We start from the raw sequence: 16,527 nt of genomic DNA on the forward strand, positions 1-16,527 counted from the left end.
CCGATCACTACCCGGTGGTATGCGAACTCGAGTTCAATTCAGCTCAGACCCCGCCAGCGATGAGGCGGGATTATCACCATGTCAACTGGGTGGCCTTTAGCCGACTGGTGGACAGCCATATCCCTGAAGAGCCAGATCTCAGCTCCACCGAATCCATCGAAAACCACCTGGCGGTGTTCGAAGAAGTAATTCACACCGCAGAAAACGAAGGCAATTTGACCCCGATACCAGGCAATTGACCCCGATACCAGGCGGATCCTCCAGCGAAGAAACACCGTCCGACGTTTATCAAGAACGTTATAGGGCTCTTGAGTAACACTTCTTACTCTTGCTTAAGTTGAATTAAATTTAGGACGTTTTTTGATGGAGGCCAACCAGGTTGCATTGAGAACGTTAAAAATCTTAATACTCTTGAGTTCCGCTTTTAACTCTTGCTTGAGTTAAAAGGAGTTCAATACGATCTTATGATTCCAACTTAAACGCTGCAGGAACAGAAACTGACAAATTTATTATCGTTTTATCGTGCACTTGAAGAGCTCTACAAGGAGAGAGCAATTCGCCTAGATGTAGGAAGTACAAGTTTTAAAGAGAATATTAAAATTAACTCTTCATGAGCATCTTAGGATGGGCCACTTTAGTCTTATAGCGAGTTTATGTTGTTATGCAGATCAAATTGATTTATGTTTGGTTTTAAAGAACAGGTGTTGAAGAATTCTGCATAATCATTAAAAAAATAATTTTGCTACTTGGGTAGGATTTGCGGCGTCTACCGAGTCTACCGGCGCAGATCCGTGTTTGTTCGTAAGAGGATCAGGGCAAAACTAGTCGTTCCTGCTGGTTTATGTCAATGATTTTCTCATTGCCGCTACGAAAGCCTAGATGGAGGAGATCAGCAAAGGTTTGCATGAGGAGTTCGAGCTGATATCCTTAGGTGAAGTTAGCCACTTTCTTGGGATGGAAATCACGCGGGAGTCGGGAATTTTCAAAATTTGCCTGCGGAGAAATAAAGATTCCTTGAAGAAGACACAATAACTGCGAGCGAAACGTCGGATTAAAACTTAAGAATCCGTTTTTGAGTTACTCCTCCGAAGACTGAAACCATAACCTCCAAAAATAAATATCTACAGTCGAATCCTTTATCGATAACGGCATAGCAGTTTCATTTCCTTGCCTTCCACTTCTTCCAGACGGCGTTTATTCTATCGAATGACTGCATCGGCTTCTGTTTGTATTGTTGCACGTTCTGCAGGATTCAGTCGTGCCTACTACGGGCTCCAGAAGAAGCTGCGGTGCAAAAAATCATCTTCGCTCAGAATGTACCATGCACAGATTGCTTATAAGATCAGTGGTCCTCTACAGACACGAGACATGGACCATAAATACTTGAGGACGACCTGCAAGCACCTGAGGCAAGATTAGAACACCCGGCGAGACTCCTCAAGGCGAGTCCTTCAAAATCAACCGAACCGACGAATCGTCCCACAGCACACCCCAAGTAACATCCTAAGTTTTGTTCGACTCTATAAGAGATCTTCATGACCAACTTGCAATAAAACTGATTCATACATCAAAACCTCTTGATAACCTCTTTAAGAGCATCTTCCGGCTAAGTGGACCATTCTTGGAGAGGTTTTGCAAACCGCATTAAGAGTAGCAATAAAACCGTTTTAAAACCTAGTTAAAAATTTTCCCATTCTCGATTGTTGTTGTTTTTTTTTAACAAAAACTATGACAGCTCAAGATGCAGAGAAGCTTCTTCGATGGCACGTAAAGATCAGGACGATACATCATTCGTAAGTAGAAGCGGTAATTTCAAAGTAATATTTTAGTTGTTATTGTTATTGTTTTAATTATTGCTGTAATAAAACCCTAATAAAAATCAAACAAAACCAATCAGCAATGAAATTGTTACTTGGGACACTCACAGAACCTAATCATAAGCAGGATATTCAATGGGGAATCACTGATAAGAAAAACGCATGCAAAAAATGAAACTAAAATCGATTATTGAATTTTCTCTCTTCTTCCGACTGTGGTGTAGGGCTACAATTGCTGTATTCGAGTAACGAATGCTCCGTTTATTTTCTTACCCACTCGGTCTTCTACTTTACCGCCTCTCTTTCCCCAAATAACATCCACCTTAGCCTCCTGTGTCTGATGTCCCTATATTTCCTCTCCACAATTTCTTATTCTATGATTCTGGTCCGGACCCGAGAGATCTAGTGTTTTTTTTCCAATTTGGCCAATTTTAACAAATTTCTAATGAAAAGATCTGACCTGTTTTAGATGCGCAGTCGTCGAGCTTCTTCCGCCTTGCCGCACCGCTGTCAGTGGTAGGCGTCCTGATCGTGGCGGCTTCTTCGGTAGGCTTGAACGTGTTCCCGATGGCGGGCCCGCTGGTTTTACTCGCGAGTTCTGCTTCGAGGTCAACGATGAAGTATTTCTGGCAGGGAAACACTTCGGAAGTAGTGGTGACTTCCAATGGCCCGTAGATGCGCTGGGATAGAAACACTAACCCGCCACGAGGAAAAACCTACAAGCGAACGAGTTTTCGGTCCTATCCAGAGGTCACACGACGTGCGTAGCCCCCTACACCTACCCAGGAGAAACACCTTCGCTTGAAGGATATTCGGTCCTTCAAGCGAATATCACATGTTACAAATTTTGTTCCGATTGTTAACAAATTGTGTTCTCATTAGAATATTTACCTGGACCTCGAGCAGATATTTTAACAAACTTCCACTGACTTCAATTGGTAGAAGTTTTTTCCGAGCCTACAGGCAATTAATTATAAAACTACATAATGGCCATTTTTTTTATAACTTAACTCACTTGACTTTGCTCAACTTAGAGGCTCACTTTGGGCCGATAATCACGTCCTCAACCACTAATTGTCTCGAATATGTAGGTACTGCAATTTTACAACAATTAATTATAAAAATTCAACTTTCTACTTTTCTTCTTTACAATGGTTCACTCACAATATAACTTTCGACTAGCTAACAAACTGAAGATCTAATAACTTTTTACTAGGTATACTTGGGACTACGTCCTTACACTCAGCCGATCAATTCGAGAAAGAACGATAATCGCTTAGTCAAAGATGGCCTTCACATATTGACCTTCGAGAAATCGCGGGATTCCCTTGTCACACATACAAGCATACATACATATATTTCTAGCAAGTCATGTTTTCTTTTTAAACATTGGCTATACTGCCTATTTTCGAAGCAGAGCGATGTGATCTGCTTCGCGATCCGTTAAGAATGGGTCATTTCAATTCCCGTCACCCATGGCGCTGCGATCGAATAAAAGCTTGCATTTCAAATATTGCCTCTTATATACAAGTCTCTCACTTTTCGGCTTGGTTGTATCCCGAGAAGTGAGAAATCCAACTATATATAAAATTTGATGTTTAAATATTTATTTACATTTTGTAACCTTGTTACAGCATGTTAAGGACGATCTTCGGCGATATGTAGGAGAAGGGTGTGTGGCGGAGAATGATGAACCACGAGCTCACTCCGCATCCAGAAGAATACCGGAGAACAACTCTAAAAAATTAGTGTTCACCACAGTGCTAGTTGGTACAAGAAGGCGAGGAGCTCATTAGCCAAGATGGGTGGACCAGGTGGAGTGTGATCTGACGAGTATTGAGCGTGATCGAGGATTGTAACACGTAATCAACGACAGTACGCCTCAAATGTGATATAATGCAAATAAATGTATGCATGCGTGTATGCCCGAAGTTACTCTATGGCCAAAGAAATCACGGGAATTTCCATTACGAAAAGTTTATGGACTGGGAGTCGAACCCAGACACCGTCAGGTCTTACTAAATACCTAATGATCTTTCTAATAGGTTCTCATACAAAATCATATTGAATTCATTTCACATCTGTAATTAGGAATTTGAAAGTAAATTTATTTATTGAAAGACCAACTAACACTGACCAAATACGGCATATGTTTTGGAATTGACTGTCCTTTATCCTTCTCTGCTGATCGCGCATGTGTCGTAAGTCCATATCAGCTGGCACGCACGCCATTTCATAGATATTTCGTCTCATTTTAACGAGTAATGGTTTTAAGTTGAAACCAATTAGGTTCCTGTCCTCACCATTGCTAGTAGCAACTATGACCAGAAGAGAAAAAATATGAGATTCTGTATTGGTGAAGTACGAAGCCGTTTTATGTTGTACAAAATAAAACATAAACTAAACAAAAATGACAAATTACCAGATTTAATGAGATCTGTTGTGTTAGAGAAGCATGGCTATATCTTATTTTTTTTGATTCTCGCCCTTCTCACTTCTAAAACATGCTTGTAGGTATTCCTATTGTGGTAAATTGTGTCGAAAATTTACGTTTTATGATGTTCTTTTTTAAAATAACGGTCATTTTCAAGGACATCAGCCCAAGTTGAGCTTATTTGCGAATTTCTTACCATATCATCACTAAAATTGTATTGTTCTAGCTTTGGTATATCTCGTTGATACAATACTTAGGTTAAAACTCAAAATTTTACATTATGGACTCTGTTTAGCTACTTTAAAAAGAAAAAGTTTTCGAATATTTTTCTTGCGTGCCGGAGCAAACGGATTTCAGAAAACGGAAGTGTACTGCTAGGCTTATAAAAACTAATAGGAAATAGCGTAATTCTAAACCGTAGGCTTTCTTTAATCAGTATTATGTGGCCCTTCAATACATGCATTTATTTTGAAAATATGAATGGCAGATGTTAAATAAAATTACATTTTCTAAATTTGTATTTTGTATGAGAACTTATAAGACACGGTGTAAATAGCAGCGCGTTTACCGCTTCGGCTTCGTGATACATTGTTGCCTAAACAGAATCATTTTTGCGAGCTTGTGCACGTGTAGGATAATGAAATAATTATCGAATTACCATAATTATAGAAAGCAGTCTAGGGTAGGAATGAAGGTTGAAGGTATGAATCATGTTCTACTTGAGCTTAGTTATAAACTCTTCCTCAATCCGTTTTGGTCAGCCAGTTCTCCGAAACTCTCAAACCATGAACCTAATAGTCAGAACTCTGCAGCTGATCGGCTACTGGAGTCACCCGGAGCGTTCCTTCAGAGCAGTCCAAGCCATCTGCTTGATAGCCGTGGTCCTCATATGGGTCATCATTCCTGAATTGGCGTTCATCATACGCCAGGAGCCCAACTTCGTTATCATTGTGAGGAACTTGGCAGAGATTCTCATCATTGGCATGGTCGTTCCGCAGGGTTCGATTGCTTTGTATTACCGTCCTTTGCTCGAAAAAACATACCGTGAAGTTCGATCAATTTTTGATACGGTTTCCACAGATTCACACAGGGATGTTCAACGGGTAATTAAGCACATGAAGATTTTCTCAGAGTGGACATTCAAGGGATATATGGGAGCTGAAGTAGTGTTCGCAGGGCCTTATTTTATATCGGTACCCGTTACAACAATTTTGAAGTACTCTTCGACTGGGGTGTCGTCCACATTGAAAGGAGTGTTCGAGGCTGAGTAAGTAGTCGTTATTATAACTATTATTTTGTAATCATTTCAACCCGCATTTTAGCTACTTACTTTTTGACCTCCAATCCAACGTATGGTTGTGGCTAATGACGGTCGTCGTAAATATCGCTGTAATGGTTTATGTGGTACTATTTCTTGTCTCGAGTCATTGTTTGTTCTGGAGTTTGCTGCACAACGTGTCGGGATTATTCAAAATCATAAGCATGAAAATCGGTCGCCTGGACGAGCTCATCGACGATGTGCAGCGCCACGAAGAACTGGTCACGATAGTAGGGCTGCATGAATCGGCATACAGAGGGGCACGCGCATTGGAAAAATCTCTCAATGCCTTCATGCTCATATTGTACGGAATGTGCATTTTGAATATTTGCCTGACAATGGTGGCCTTGTCGTTGGTATGCTGTGTTGATGAAGTTGCTATATGATCAGCAAAATTTAAATAGTCGTGTTTTCAGCCAAACATCGACTGGGACTTGCTGCTCAAAATGACTGTAGTAATGATGTATCTTCTGTGTCATATTCTTGCTTATTCCATACTCGGTACGGAACTGATGTGTGCAGTAAGTAGACTTTTAGCTATAAGGTATGCGAGCACCTCATTCAGATGAAGAGCGATTTTCAGAGTACAGCAACTTCAGAAGCATTCTACAAATCACAATGGTATATGCGATCAGTTCAAGAACAACGAACCATCCTGTTTGCTTTGGCCAGATCGCAGAAGATGGCAGCACTGACTACGGGGAAATTTTTCCACGTCAGTCGAACCACATTTGGAATGGTATGTTGTTTTGTTCATGGTACGCGCAGTTTCACGAATAAATCTTTTTTTTAGGCGTTACGAAGTGCTATGTCGTATTTTGCCGTATTACGACAAGTATACGGTGCCCAGTGAAGGTGGCAGCTCGATTGTGAAGATGACCTCACAATTTGTAGTGTCTACACCGTAATTGACCACGACAATCGAAGTTACACAATTAATCAACAAACGGAAGTTGAAAGTAGCTTACCGTTCTCAATGTGCACTTTCGAGAATAACGACTCTGGCCACTTCCTTACGATCACCGAGGAAGGGAAGGAACCTTAGTATAACGTGCGTTGCTACTAGAGACAGAGATCAGCACTGCGTCTCCACGACTGTCACGGGAAGGAGTTTTTCTTAGTAAGAAAAGGGAGCAGTAACGTGATCTGGATACACTTTGGCAAATGATGAGATTCATGCAACTTCTATTTAAATCAAAACATTTATTTTCATTTTGTTTAAAATACAATACATGTTGACACCAAAGATGACGAACTTTTTTTTTTGTTAATGCAAAAATTAATGGAAAAAATAAATAATGAGTTGAAACAAACAGTGCCTCGAGAATTTGGGAGGGTCCTTATTAACAGCAGATAACAACGTTAGCCGCAAAATACGAAGGTGCATTATCAGTGGAAGTCGGGCCTACTATGCGCTCCACAAGAACCTGCGGTCGAAAAAGATTCACCCCCGCACCAAATGCACCATGTACAACAAGACGCTGATAAGACCGGTGGTTCTCTACGGGCACGAGACCTGGACTATGCTCGAGGAGAACATGCAAGCACTCGAAGTGCTCGTGCGTTGAGTGCTTAGGACCATCCTTGGCGGTGTGCAGGAGAACGGTGTGTGTGGCGGCGAAGAATGAACCACGATCTCGCTGCACTCTACGGCGAACCTAGCATCCGAAAGATCGCAAAAGCTGGAAGGATACGATGGTCAGGACATGTTGTGAGAATGCCAGAAAACAACCCTGCAAAGTTGGTATTCGCAAGAGATCCGGAGGGCACAAGAAGACCTGGAGGGCAGCGCGCAAGATGGGTGGTCCTGGATCAGGTACATTACGATCTGGAAAATGTGGAAAGCGGCCGAGGATGGAGGACTGCAGCCACGAACCGAATGCTGTGGCGAGGAATTGATGATTCAGTTTTATTATGATTGTAATGTGATGCTAAATAAATTAAAAATGAAATGAATGCAAATGACGAGCCACCGGTATATCTCTAACTGGGAACGTAGTATACGAGAAAGGGGCCACTATCCCCGCTAGGTGGATCAATCTAGTTTTTATTTCCCTGAAAAGTTGTACCATAATTTTCAATGAAATCGTTTCTTAGACACTTAACGTGGTGGACTTTTTGAATTAATCATGGCACGACAGGACTTTTGCATCTCCAGTTGGCCTAGTGGATAAGGCTTCGAATCGCCAATTCGAAGACAGCGGGCTGGATTCCCGTTCCAGTAGGGAAATTTTCTCACACAATAATACACAGTCATGCAATGGCAGGCAAAGAAAACCCGTCTAATTATAACTATGCAAGTTCTCGAAGAACACTACGTTGAAGAGAGGCAGGCCAAATTCAAGTGCAAACGTAGAGTCATACTGTAGAAGAAGAAGAAGAAGAAATCAGGCGTTTTATTCATCCAGTTGAATTACACGATTTAATTATTCCTTACATACCATTATAAGGAACAATTTGCAGTTATGACACAGGCAATGACAGCCAATTGTTTCTAATTACGACATTCCAAGTGATATGATAATAGTTTGTCGTTTGTCTTTCTTCCAGAATATATCCAGCTGTCATCAATATTTCAGTAAAACCTCCTCTACTCTTGCAAACAATAACTTTATTGTTCTGAGCATACTGAGCCACTGGGTAACATAAATTAGCTACACATAGAAAGTACAATAACTGGAATGTATTCAATCACACCAAAATGCAACTTATATGGTCCATTTCGTATAAAAATTATCCTAAAATAACCACAACAGAACAAACACAAAAACCCCTCTACAGCTTCGACATCAGCGTGCCTTGCCCCGACGACCCCTCCGGATTCTGCTGGTGCTCGCCGTGGTGTCCGGTTTGCAGCTCCGGTAAGAAGTTCCCAACGGCAAAGATATTGTTGGGGTCCAGCTCTTGCTTGGTGGCCCGGTACAAACTTACGCCCACATCCGATACCGTTTTCGGGTACCACCGTGCCCGGATCTTCCCCACGCCGTGGTGATGCGAAATGGATCCACCGGAGGCAAGGATTTCGTCACGGGCGTGGCCTTCGATGGTTTCGTAGATGATCACCGGGTCGGGGAAGCCGGTGTGGTTGAATCCGAAGTAGAAGTACACGCATGCGCCGGCATCGTAGGACTGCGTCACCCGGCACGACACGAGGTAGTGTTTGATGTTGTATTTGGCACATTCCTGCGAGGGTGAGAAAAAAGGCGAAGGATAAGATTTGTTGCTACACTGGAACCTCAATTTTCATTAAGAAAAATAATTTTATAAGATTATAGGGTGCGTGTACCAATTATGGCACTACCCAAGGAAAACTATTTGTACAAAAATAACGAGAAGACCAACGAATGTCACCAATATGTTAAAAGATAGCTTAGTTTCCATACTTCACAGGAAAAATATAGAAACTGAGCCAGAACTACTTTTGGTGTTTATTACAGCGTGTGCCAATGATCGGAATCCTGTACCAGTTATGGTTACATTTTTTATCTTCGGTTTCTTTTCGCACTATTTCCATGCATTCCTTATGGAGTTAGCCATAACTGGTACACTATGGCGAAAAAGGGTGCAAGGAAGCCGAAATTTTAAGGAAAATGATTTATTTCTACCATAATTTGAGAAAAATGTGGAGTTTAAGTGAGTGCAACCATCTTTTGTGAACGTGATCTGCTGTTCACAATTTTTTTTTCTTGTTGATTTACATCGTTAAAGGGTGAAAATCAACTATGGATGGATCAACGGATGTATTTCTGGCGGTACAGGTACTTTTCGTAAAGGAAATTCCTTTGACCTTAAGGCATATAGTATCTTTGTGTCTTCCACACGTTATACGCATGCAAAATGGTCATAGGCAGAGAAAGCTCTCTGTTTATAACTGTAGAAGTACGCATAAAACTTTAAGCTGAAAAGCAAGCTTTGCTGCATTAAACCCCCTGAAACCCCGGGAACACCTTGAAGTCCAATGAAACCCACTGAACCCTTCTGAAACTGTTCTGAAACCCCTTAAGATCTCCGTAAACTTCTCTAGAACATTCCTAAAGCCCTATGAATTCTTCAAAACTACCTTAAATACGTCGAACGTCTTGGTGCTTCTTAAAAACCCTTGAACCCTCAGAAACCCCTTGAAGCCCCCAAAAGCCACTTGAAGCTAGCTGAAACGGCTAAAAATGTCTAAAACTTTTGAAGCAGGAATGTATTGAAGTTCATAGGATGAAAAATGGACAAATTGAGGTGGAAAATTGCGAAAAAAAAACCACGTAGTTCTGGTGGGATTTGAACCCACGTCTCCCAAATTTCAAAATTCCACCAGAACTACGTGTTTTTTGCCTATGAACTTCAGGATTTACGTATGTCTAACATACCATTTTCGGTTCGTTATCCGAACAACATCAACATTCGAGAGGAGGCCTCACATTTATTTGCTATGCTTGATTGTATCGTCGGTGTTATATATGATCGGTCCGGTTCCAAAGGGTTATACCCGTTAAAACCCTTCCGATGCCCCGGTAAGAAGTTCTTTTCAAGATTCCTGAAACCCCCACAAACATTTTTACTATGCAAGAGTTGACCAAGCCAATCTTCAGCAAACTTTAGCTTAAGAAACTATTATTGAATTAGTTTTGTTTCTTGGGACTCCCTCGAACCTCGCCAAGCCCCCTGAGATGTCCCGAAACCTACGTAAACATCACTTAAACACTCCTGAGCCACCTAAAACTCCATGAGATGCCTTAAAATCCCTCTAAACTCCCCTGAGAATCCTAGAAACATCTGCAAAACTTCCGAGAATCTACCGGAAGCTCTTCTGAAGCCCCTCGAAATCCCTTGGAGTGTCTTGAAATCCACTTGAGGCATTCAGAAACTTATTGGAAGGTCTTGCAAACGCCCTGAAACATCCTTTGACTTAAGCTTTAACCCTTTGAAACACTTGGATATACTATGAATCGCTATAACATGCCTCTAGAACTCCCTGAAACTCCATTGAAAGCAACGATAATCTCTTGAACTCCCTTACATTCTTCTGAAACTTCAGTGGTGTCATGCCCCAAAATTCTCTAATCAAATTGCAAAAAAAAACGCATAAGTAAGAATTCTAGGGTCGTATGAATAGAAATAGCAAACTAGATTCCAATTTCGACTGTTGCTCACTATGTTTGGGGGTTATGACGTACAGTCTTTGAAGGAATAACTCAAAAACGGATTCTTAAGCTTTTATCCGACGTTTCGGTCGCTATATTGCGCTTTCCAAGTCCAAGTATCCGGGTCCGTTTGCTCTCATGGGGAAGGAGAAACTGACGAAAGTGCCGGGGCTGAGATCGTTGTAGCTGATAGAGTCGCCTATGGGTACCAAGGGTCAACTAACCCTCTAGGGCACTTGAGGAAATGCTACGGTCGATTGAATGAAAAACATCGTTTTTCCATAGTAATTCCCATACAACAAGCCTTCAATTGTGCAGTCTCAATTTTCAACCAGATGAGCTCAAATTTTGGGAGAAGGCATAGAATCTGGTTACGAATCGAATAATCGGTGTGGAGCAAAAACGATTTTTTGAACCACGCTAATGACCATCTGCTTATGAAGCAAACGTGTGACCATTTGCGCCACGGACCCCGGCAACTTTTGATAGTTGTTCCTTGGATTTCTACCAGAGTACCTTCTAAGATTTCCGCAGGAATTTTTCTGCAAGAGCAAGAGCGTGGAGTTTCTGCAAGAGCACACACGGAATTTCTTCCGGAGGCTCTCTGGGGATTCCTTCTGGAGATCTTAACGAAATGCTCCCAATGTTTCTTCTTTGTGTGATTTTCCGAAAAAAAAAACAGTTTCTCTCGCGATTTTGCGATACTTTTGAAGAACTTCTTCCAAGGAATTTGCACAAAGAATTTTCATTGGTTTATCTTGGAATCTCTCGCCAGATTTCTCCCGTAGTATCTCTAAAAGTTTCTCTCAAAGGTTTTAAGAGAGGAAGGTTCGAAGAGAGGTTTTTACATGGGTTTTGTGGATTTTCAAGGGCATTTCAGGGAGTGTCAGTGTGTCCCAGGGGCGTTTCAGGGGATCTCAGGAGGATTCAGTGGTAATTTCGGGAGACAGATTAACATTAAAATTCCAAAAGGATCTTTCTTGAAGAAATTGAAGAAGGTATTGAACTGAAGAAAATCCCTCCGTGAAAACCTTTGGAAGAAATTTCGGTTTCCTGCAAAAAAAACATGAAAAACTTCTGAAAAATACTTGGAGGAACGTCAGTAGAAATACCAGAGGAATCCAGGGATAAATCTAGGAGAAATTCTACGACAACATATAAGTTATATCTTGAGAGAAACTTCTAAAAAAATCCAGGATAAGCACTGGGAAAAGGCCCAAGAATATTTCTTAAAAAATGCAGGAGGAATCCCGGGAGAAATCATATAAATATATATACGCCGTTAGGAACCAGAAAGAACATCCGAGAGGAATTCAATGTGTTTTTTTTTACTTATTCGATTATTTGGAAGGCTCGGGCGCCACATGGGCATAACTGAGCTGAGATCTTTTGTTTTTACATTGATTTTACATTTTACAATTTATTACTGCCTTAATACTATGTTAGTTTGGGAAGCCCAAGTACTCGTGGCTGTTTCGAGGTTAAGGATTGAGAAAGAAAAGAAAAAAAAATAAAATAAAATTGGGAAGGAGGGATTTATGGGTTTTAAACTAAATTATTTGCTAACTTATACTAAAATCTTGATGGGACGAATTGTCCATATCTGTAATGGAACCAAAAAGAAAGGACTTTATCGGTAGACAACGACAAGAAGAGGACAAACGGAAGGGGGGCGACGACAGACAGGGGCGAACAACAAAACCAAAAGGCGGGCAACGAAAACAAGGAACGTACTACATCAAACTCTGACATCAACACGTTTCAAAAACTGGTAAATCAGGTTCATATATTCCAAATCAAGTTCTGCCAACACTTCTCGAACGGGTTTCTGTTGTTTTCCTCGGATCCGGAGAATTTCATGCAGCTCAGATCTGACCTCACGATACTCATTGCATCCCCACACGACATGTTCGATATCCTGGGAAGCCACGCCACAGACACAGAGATTGCTTTCTGAGAGCCCAATACGGAAGGTATGTCCGTTCAACAAATAGTGGTTGGACATCAGCCGACACATTACACGGATGAAATCGCGGCCTAAATCCAACCCTTTGAACCATGGCTTCTTCGACACCTGTGGGATGATGGAGTGCAACCATCTACCCATCTCTCCATCTCTCCATTTGTGTTGCCAGCTGATCAAGGTCTCCTGACGGGCCAATGCAAAAAATTCATCGAAGGCGATTTGACGCTCGTAAATATCGCCTTCGCTAGCGCCCACCTTAGCCAGAGAGTCCGCTTTCTCATTGCCCGGAATCGAGCAATGTGAAGGGACCCAAGCTATGGTGATGGTGTATGAGCGTTTGGTCAAAGCACTCAATACCTGGCGTATTCCATTCAGGAAGTACGCTGAGTGCTTCATCCGTTTCATTGACCGAACAGCCTCCAGAGAACTTAGACTGTCGGTAAAAATGAAGTAGTGCTCAGGTAGAAGAGTGTGAATGTACTCTAAGGTGTAGTATATAGCCGCTAGCTCAGCTACGTATACAGAACAGGGCTTTTGAAGCATGAAGGTGGTGCTATGAAATTCGTTGTATACACCGAATCCAGTCGAATCATCGGTTTTTGAACCATCTGTGAAGAACTGTCTGTCCCCGCTAACATGCCCGAACTTACTTTCAAACATTTGTTGAATACCTACGGAACGTAAAGATTCCGGAATACCGGTGATCTCATCCTTCATAGAGAGATCAAAATCCACTGAGGAGCTGTCGAAGTCTGAGAAGTTGTCACGATTGGTGTTAACCGGAGATGGGCTTACCTCTAGCGTCATGTACCAGTAGTACACACTCATAAAACGAGTTTGAGGATTCTGTTCGAGCAGCTTTTCAAAATTTTCTATGACCAATGGATTCACAACCTCGCATCGGATGAGGAACCGGAACGACAACTCCGCAAAGTGGTCCTTCAGAGGCTGTACACCAGCAAGTACCTCTAAACTCATTGTGTGAGTCGAGTTCATGCAACCTAACGCGATCCGAAGGCAACGGTACTGAACCCGTTGAAGCTTCAGCAAGTGTGTTTTCGCCGCGGATTGAAAACAAAAGCTACCGTATTCTAAAACCGACAGAATGGTTGTTTGGTACAGCCTGATCAGATCTTTCGGGTGTGCTCTCCACCATGTTCCGGTAATAGTTCGCATAAAGTTGATTCGCTTTTGGCACTTCTGTATCAGATACACAATATGCTTCCCCCAAGTGCATTTGGAGTCGAACCAGACGCCGAGATATTGAGAAGACATGCTATGAGTGATTGTCTTACCCATCAGAACGAGCGGAAACATAGCCGGTTTATGTTTTTTAGAAAAGACAACCATCTCAGTTTTCTCCGGAGAGAACTCGATACCCAGCTTGAGAGCCCAAGTAAACAAATTGCCCAAAGTATCCTGTAGTGGTCCTTGCAGATCAACTGCTATTGATCCTGTTACAGAAACAACACAGTCATCCGCAAGCTGTCTTAAAGTGCAATTTTCCAAGAGACAATCATCTATGTCTCTAACATAAAAGTTGTAAAGAAGGGGGCTTAGACATGAACCCTGGGGGAGACCCATGTAGCTAATTCGTGAAACTGTCAAGTCGCCATGAGCAAAACTCATCTGCTTTTCAAACAGCAAATTATACAAAAAGTTGTTTATAATTGGTGAAAGGCCACTTCCGTGTAGTTTGTCGGAAAGAACATCGACACAAACTGAATCAAAAGCTCCCTTATCCAAAAACACTGAGCCCATTTGCTGCTTTTGAGCAAAGGCAAGCTGAATTTCTGAAGAAAGTAACGCAAGACAGTCGTTCGTTCCTTTGCCTCTGCGGAAACCAAATTGTGTATCTGACAACAAGCCCCTCGATTCAACCCATTTGTCCAGCCGAAAGAGAATCATCTTCTCCACCAACTTCCGTAGACAAGACAACATCGCGATTGGAAGGTACGAATTATGATTTGACGCGGGTTTCCCGGGTTTTTGAGCAGCTATCACCCTCACTTGTCTCCAATCATCCGAAACGGTGTTGTTATCCAGGAACTGATTGAACAATTGATTGATTGATTTGTCTTTATTAAAGAAACGTTCAGCCCTTGGCTGGTTCGTCTCTATTCCGATTGAACAAGTTCAACAAGCGCCTCTTAGCGACGTCGGGGAGGTTTTTAAGCAAGTTGAACTTGATTCGATCCATTCCTGGAGCGGAATTATTACATGAAAGAAGAGCAAGTGAGAATTCAACTATCGAAAACGGCCTATACATGTCGACTCTATCTTCGGAAACATCACGAATTATTCGCTCCTTGGGTACGGAATCTGGACAAACTTTTTTTTTGCGAGCTTGAGGATCCATCGATAAGAGCTTTCTCGATCCTCGTTTACCTACGACGCGTTACGCATTCTTCTCCCGACGTTCCAAAGAGTTCTCATTGAAGTCTCGCGCGACAAACCCTCGACGAACCGACGCCAGTAACCGCTTTTCTTCGTCTTGACCAAGTTCGTAAACTTGCTTTCAAGGGAAGCATACCGCTTAAAGTTTTCGATCGAACCGCGTTTCCGAAACTCTTTGAACGCCGTGGATTTCTCGTGATAGATTTCTGTACACTCGCTATCCCACCACGGATTGGGGAGTTTCCTGGGAACCGACGGACCTGGCACTGGTCAACGTTGTGCCTGAAGCGCGCTACTGAGGATCAGCTCGGACAGAAACCGATACTCTTCCCGCGGTGGAAGGACTTTTACCGATTGCTCACCGTCGATAATGGCTTCTGCGTACTTCTCCCAGTCAATGTGCTTGGTGAGATCGTAGGCGATGTCGATAGATGGAGGTTGATGTGACCCATTGGAAATAGAAACAACAATCGGCAGATGATCACTACCATGGGGATCCTGGATAACCTTCCATTTACACTCCAGCGATAGTGAGCTCGAACAGATTGAAAGGTCTAATCAGCTGTTTCTAGGGCTGCCATCTTGAGCTGAAGGGGCCACTCGTGTAACTTCTCCGGTATTCAAAATTGTCATGTTGAAGTCGTCGCAGAGGTCATATATCAAAGTTGATCAGCTGTCATCGTACAGTTCCCCCAGCCTCTACCATGGGAATTGAAATCTCCCATGAGCAGCCGAGGCTCAGGAATAACCGAGCAGATGTGGGCGAGATCCCTGCGAGATATCGCAGTTCTCGGAGGAAGATATATGGAAGCAACACTGAGGGTTTTACCTCGGATAGTCACCTCACATGCGACGGCTTCTATGCCAGTCATCGGATGAAAATCGACTCTGTAAAATGAGTGCTGCTTCTTGATCCCTAGAAGCACCCCTCCGTACGAGTCGGATCGATCAAGGCGAATGATATTATAATCGGGAAAAGGTAAGGTTATATCAGGTGTCAGCCATGTTTCAGATAGCGCAAAAACATCGCATTGTAAATTGTTAACAAAAAATTTAAAAACGTCTAATTTCGGTGTAATACTACGACAGTTCCAGTGTAGAACAGAAATCGTATCTTCGACCTCGGTGGTTAAGTTAGCCATCGATAGATACGATTGTCGCAAGGAGGGGCATTTAAGAAGCCAACTGCTTCAAAAGAGGGGTCACACAAGGAAGAAGTCCTTTTACAATGTATGAATTCAATGTGATATACTAAAATAAATCATGAAAAGGAAGTAACCTTCTGAAATTTCCTGAAAGGCGTTCTAACAGGCATTTCTGAAAGAGTACCAGAGAGAATTTCTAAAGAAATTCTTGTGCAGGAATTCCTGGATATTTTTTTTTTAAACTCCCAAATTCATCCGCGTATACTAAAAATCCACAGCCTCTTATTGGAATCGTGGGTTTGTTGGAAATGTCCGTTT

At 42.1% G+C, this 16,527-nt stretch overlaps 2 protein-coding genes across 2 annotated transcripts in view; one reads left to right on the forward strand and one right to left on the reverse strand.

The window, feature by feature from the left end:
- Positions 1 to 5,026: 5,026 nt before the first annotated feature.
- Positions 5,027 to 6,873, forward strand: LOC109416399 (putative odorant receptor 71a). Its single transcript, XM_019690437.3, has 5 exons — positions 5,027 to 5,518; positions 5,574 to 5,925; positions 5,986 to 6,090; positions 6,153 to 6,308; positions 6,363 to 6,873. Exons 1-5 carry the CDS (start codon positions 5,037 to 5,039, stop codon positions 6,420 to 6,422), a joined length of 1,155 nt encoding a protein of 384 aa, XP_019545982.3. The 5' UTR covers positions 5,027 to 5,036; the 3' UTR covers positions 6,423 to 6,873.
- Positions 6,874 to 8,163: 1,290 nt separating this feature from the next.
- LOC115263411 (alkyldihydroxyacetonephosphate synthase) overlaps positions 8,164 to 16,527 on the reverse strand; it is a 72,807-nt gene continuing 64,443 nt past the window's right edge. The window contains exon 5 of the mRNA XM_029866698.2: positions 8,164 to 8,752. Coding sequence (XP_029722558.2) covers positions 8,345 to 8,752 — 408 coding nt within the window. The 3' untranslated portion in view covers positions 8,164 to 8,344. The remainder of the gene's footprint in view (positions 8,753 to 16,527) is intronic.

The sequence above is a fragment of the Aedes albopictus genome, chromosome 1, assembly GCF_035046485.1.
Source record: "Aedes albopictus strain Foshan chromosome 1, AalbF5, whole genome shotgun sequence".
NCBI classification, from domain to species: Eukaryota; Metazoa; Arthropoda; class Insecta; order Diptera; family Culicidae; genus Aedes; species Aedes albopictus.

Excerpts from the sequence above, each read along its gene's own strand:
- LOC109416399 (XM_019690437.3), top strand. The coding sequence starts at position 5,037 with ATGAACCTAATAGTCAGAACTCTGCAGCTGATCGGCTACTGGAGTCAC. Across the intron at positions 6,091-6,152 it reads GTACGGAACTGATGTGTGCA|AGTACAGCAACTTCAGAAGC; the intron begins GTAAGTAGACTT and ends AGCGATTTTCAG. Across the intron at positions 6,309-6,362 it reads GTCGAACCACATTTGGAATG|GCGTTACGAAGTGCTATGTC; the intron begins GTATGTTGTTTT and ends TCTTTTTTTTAG.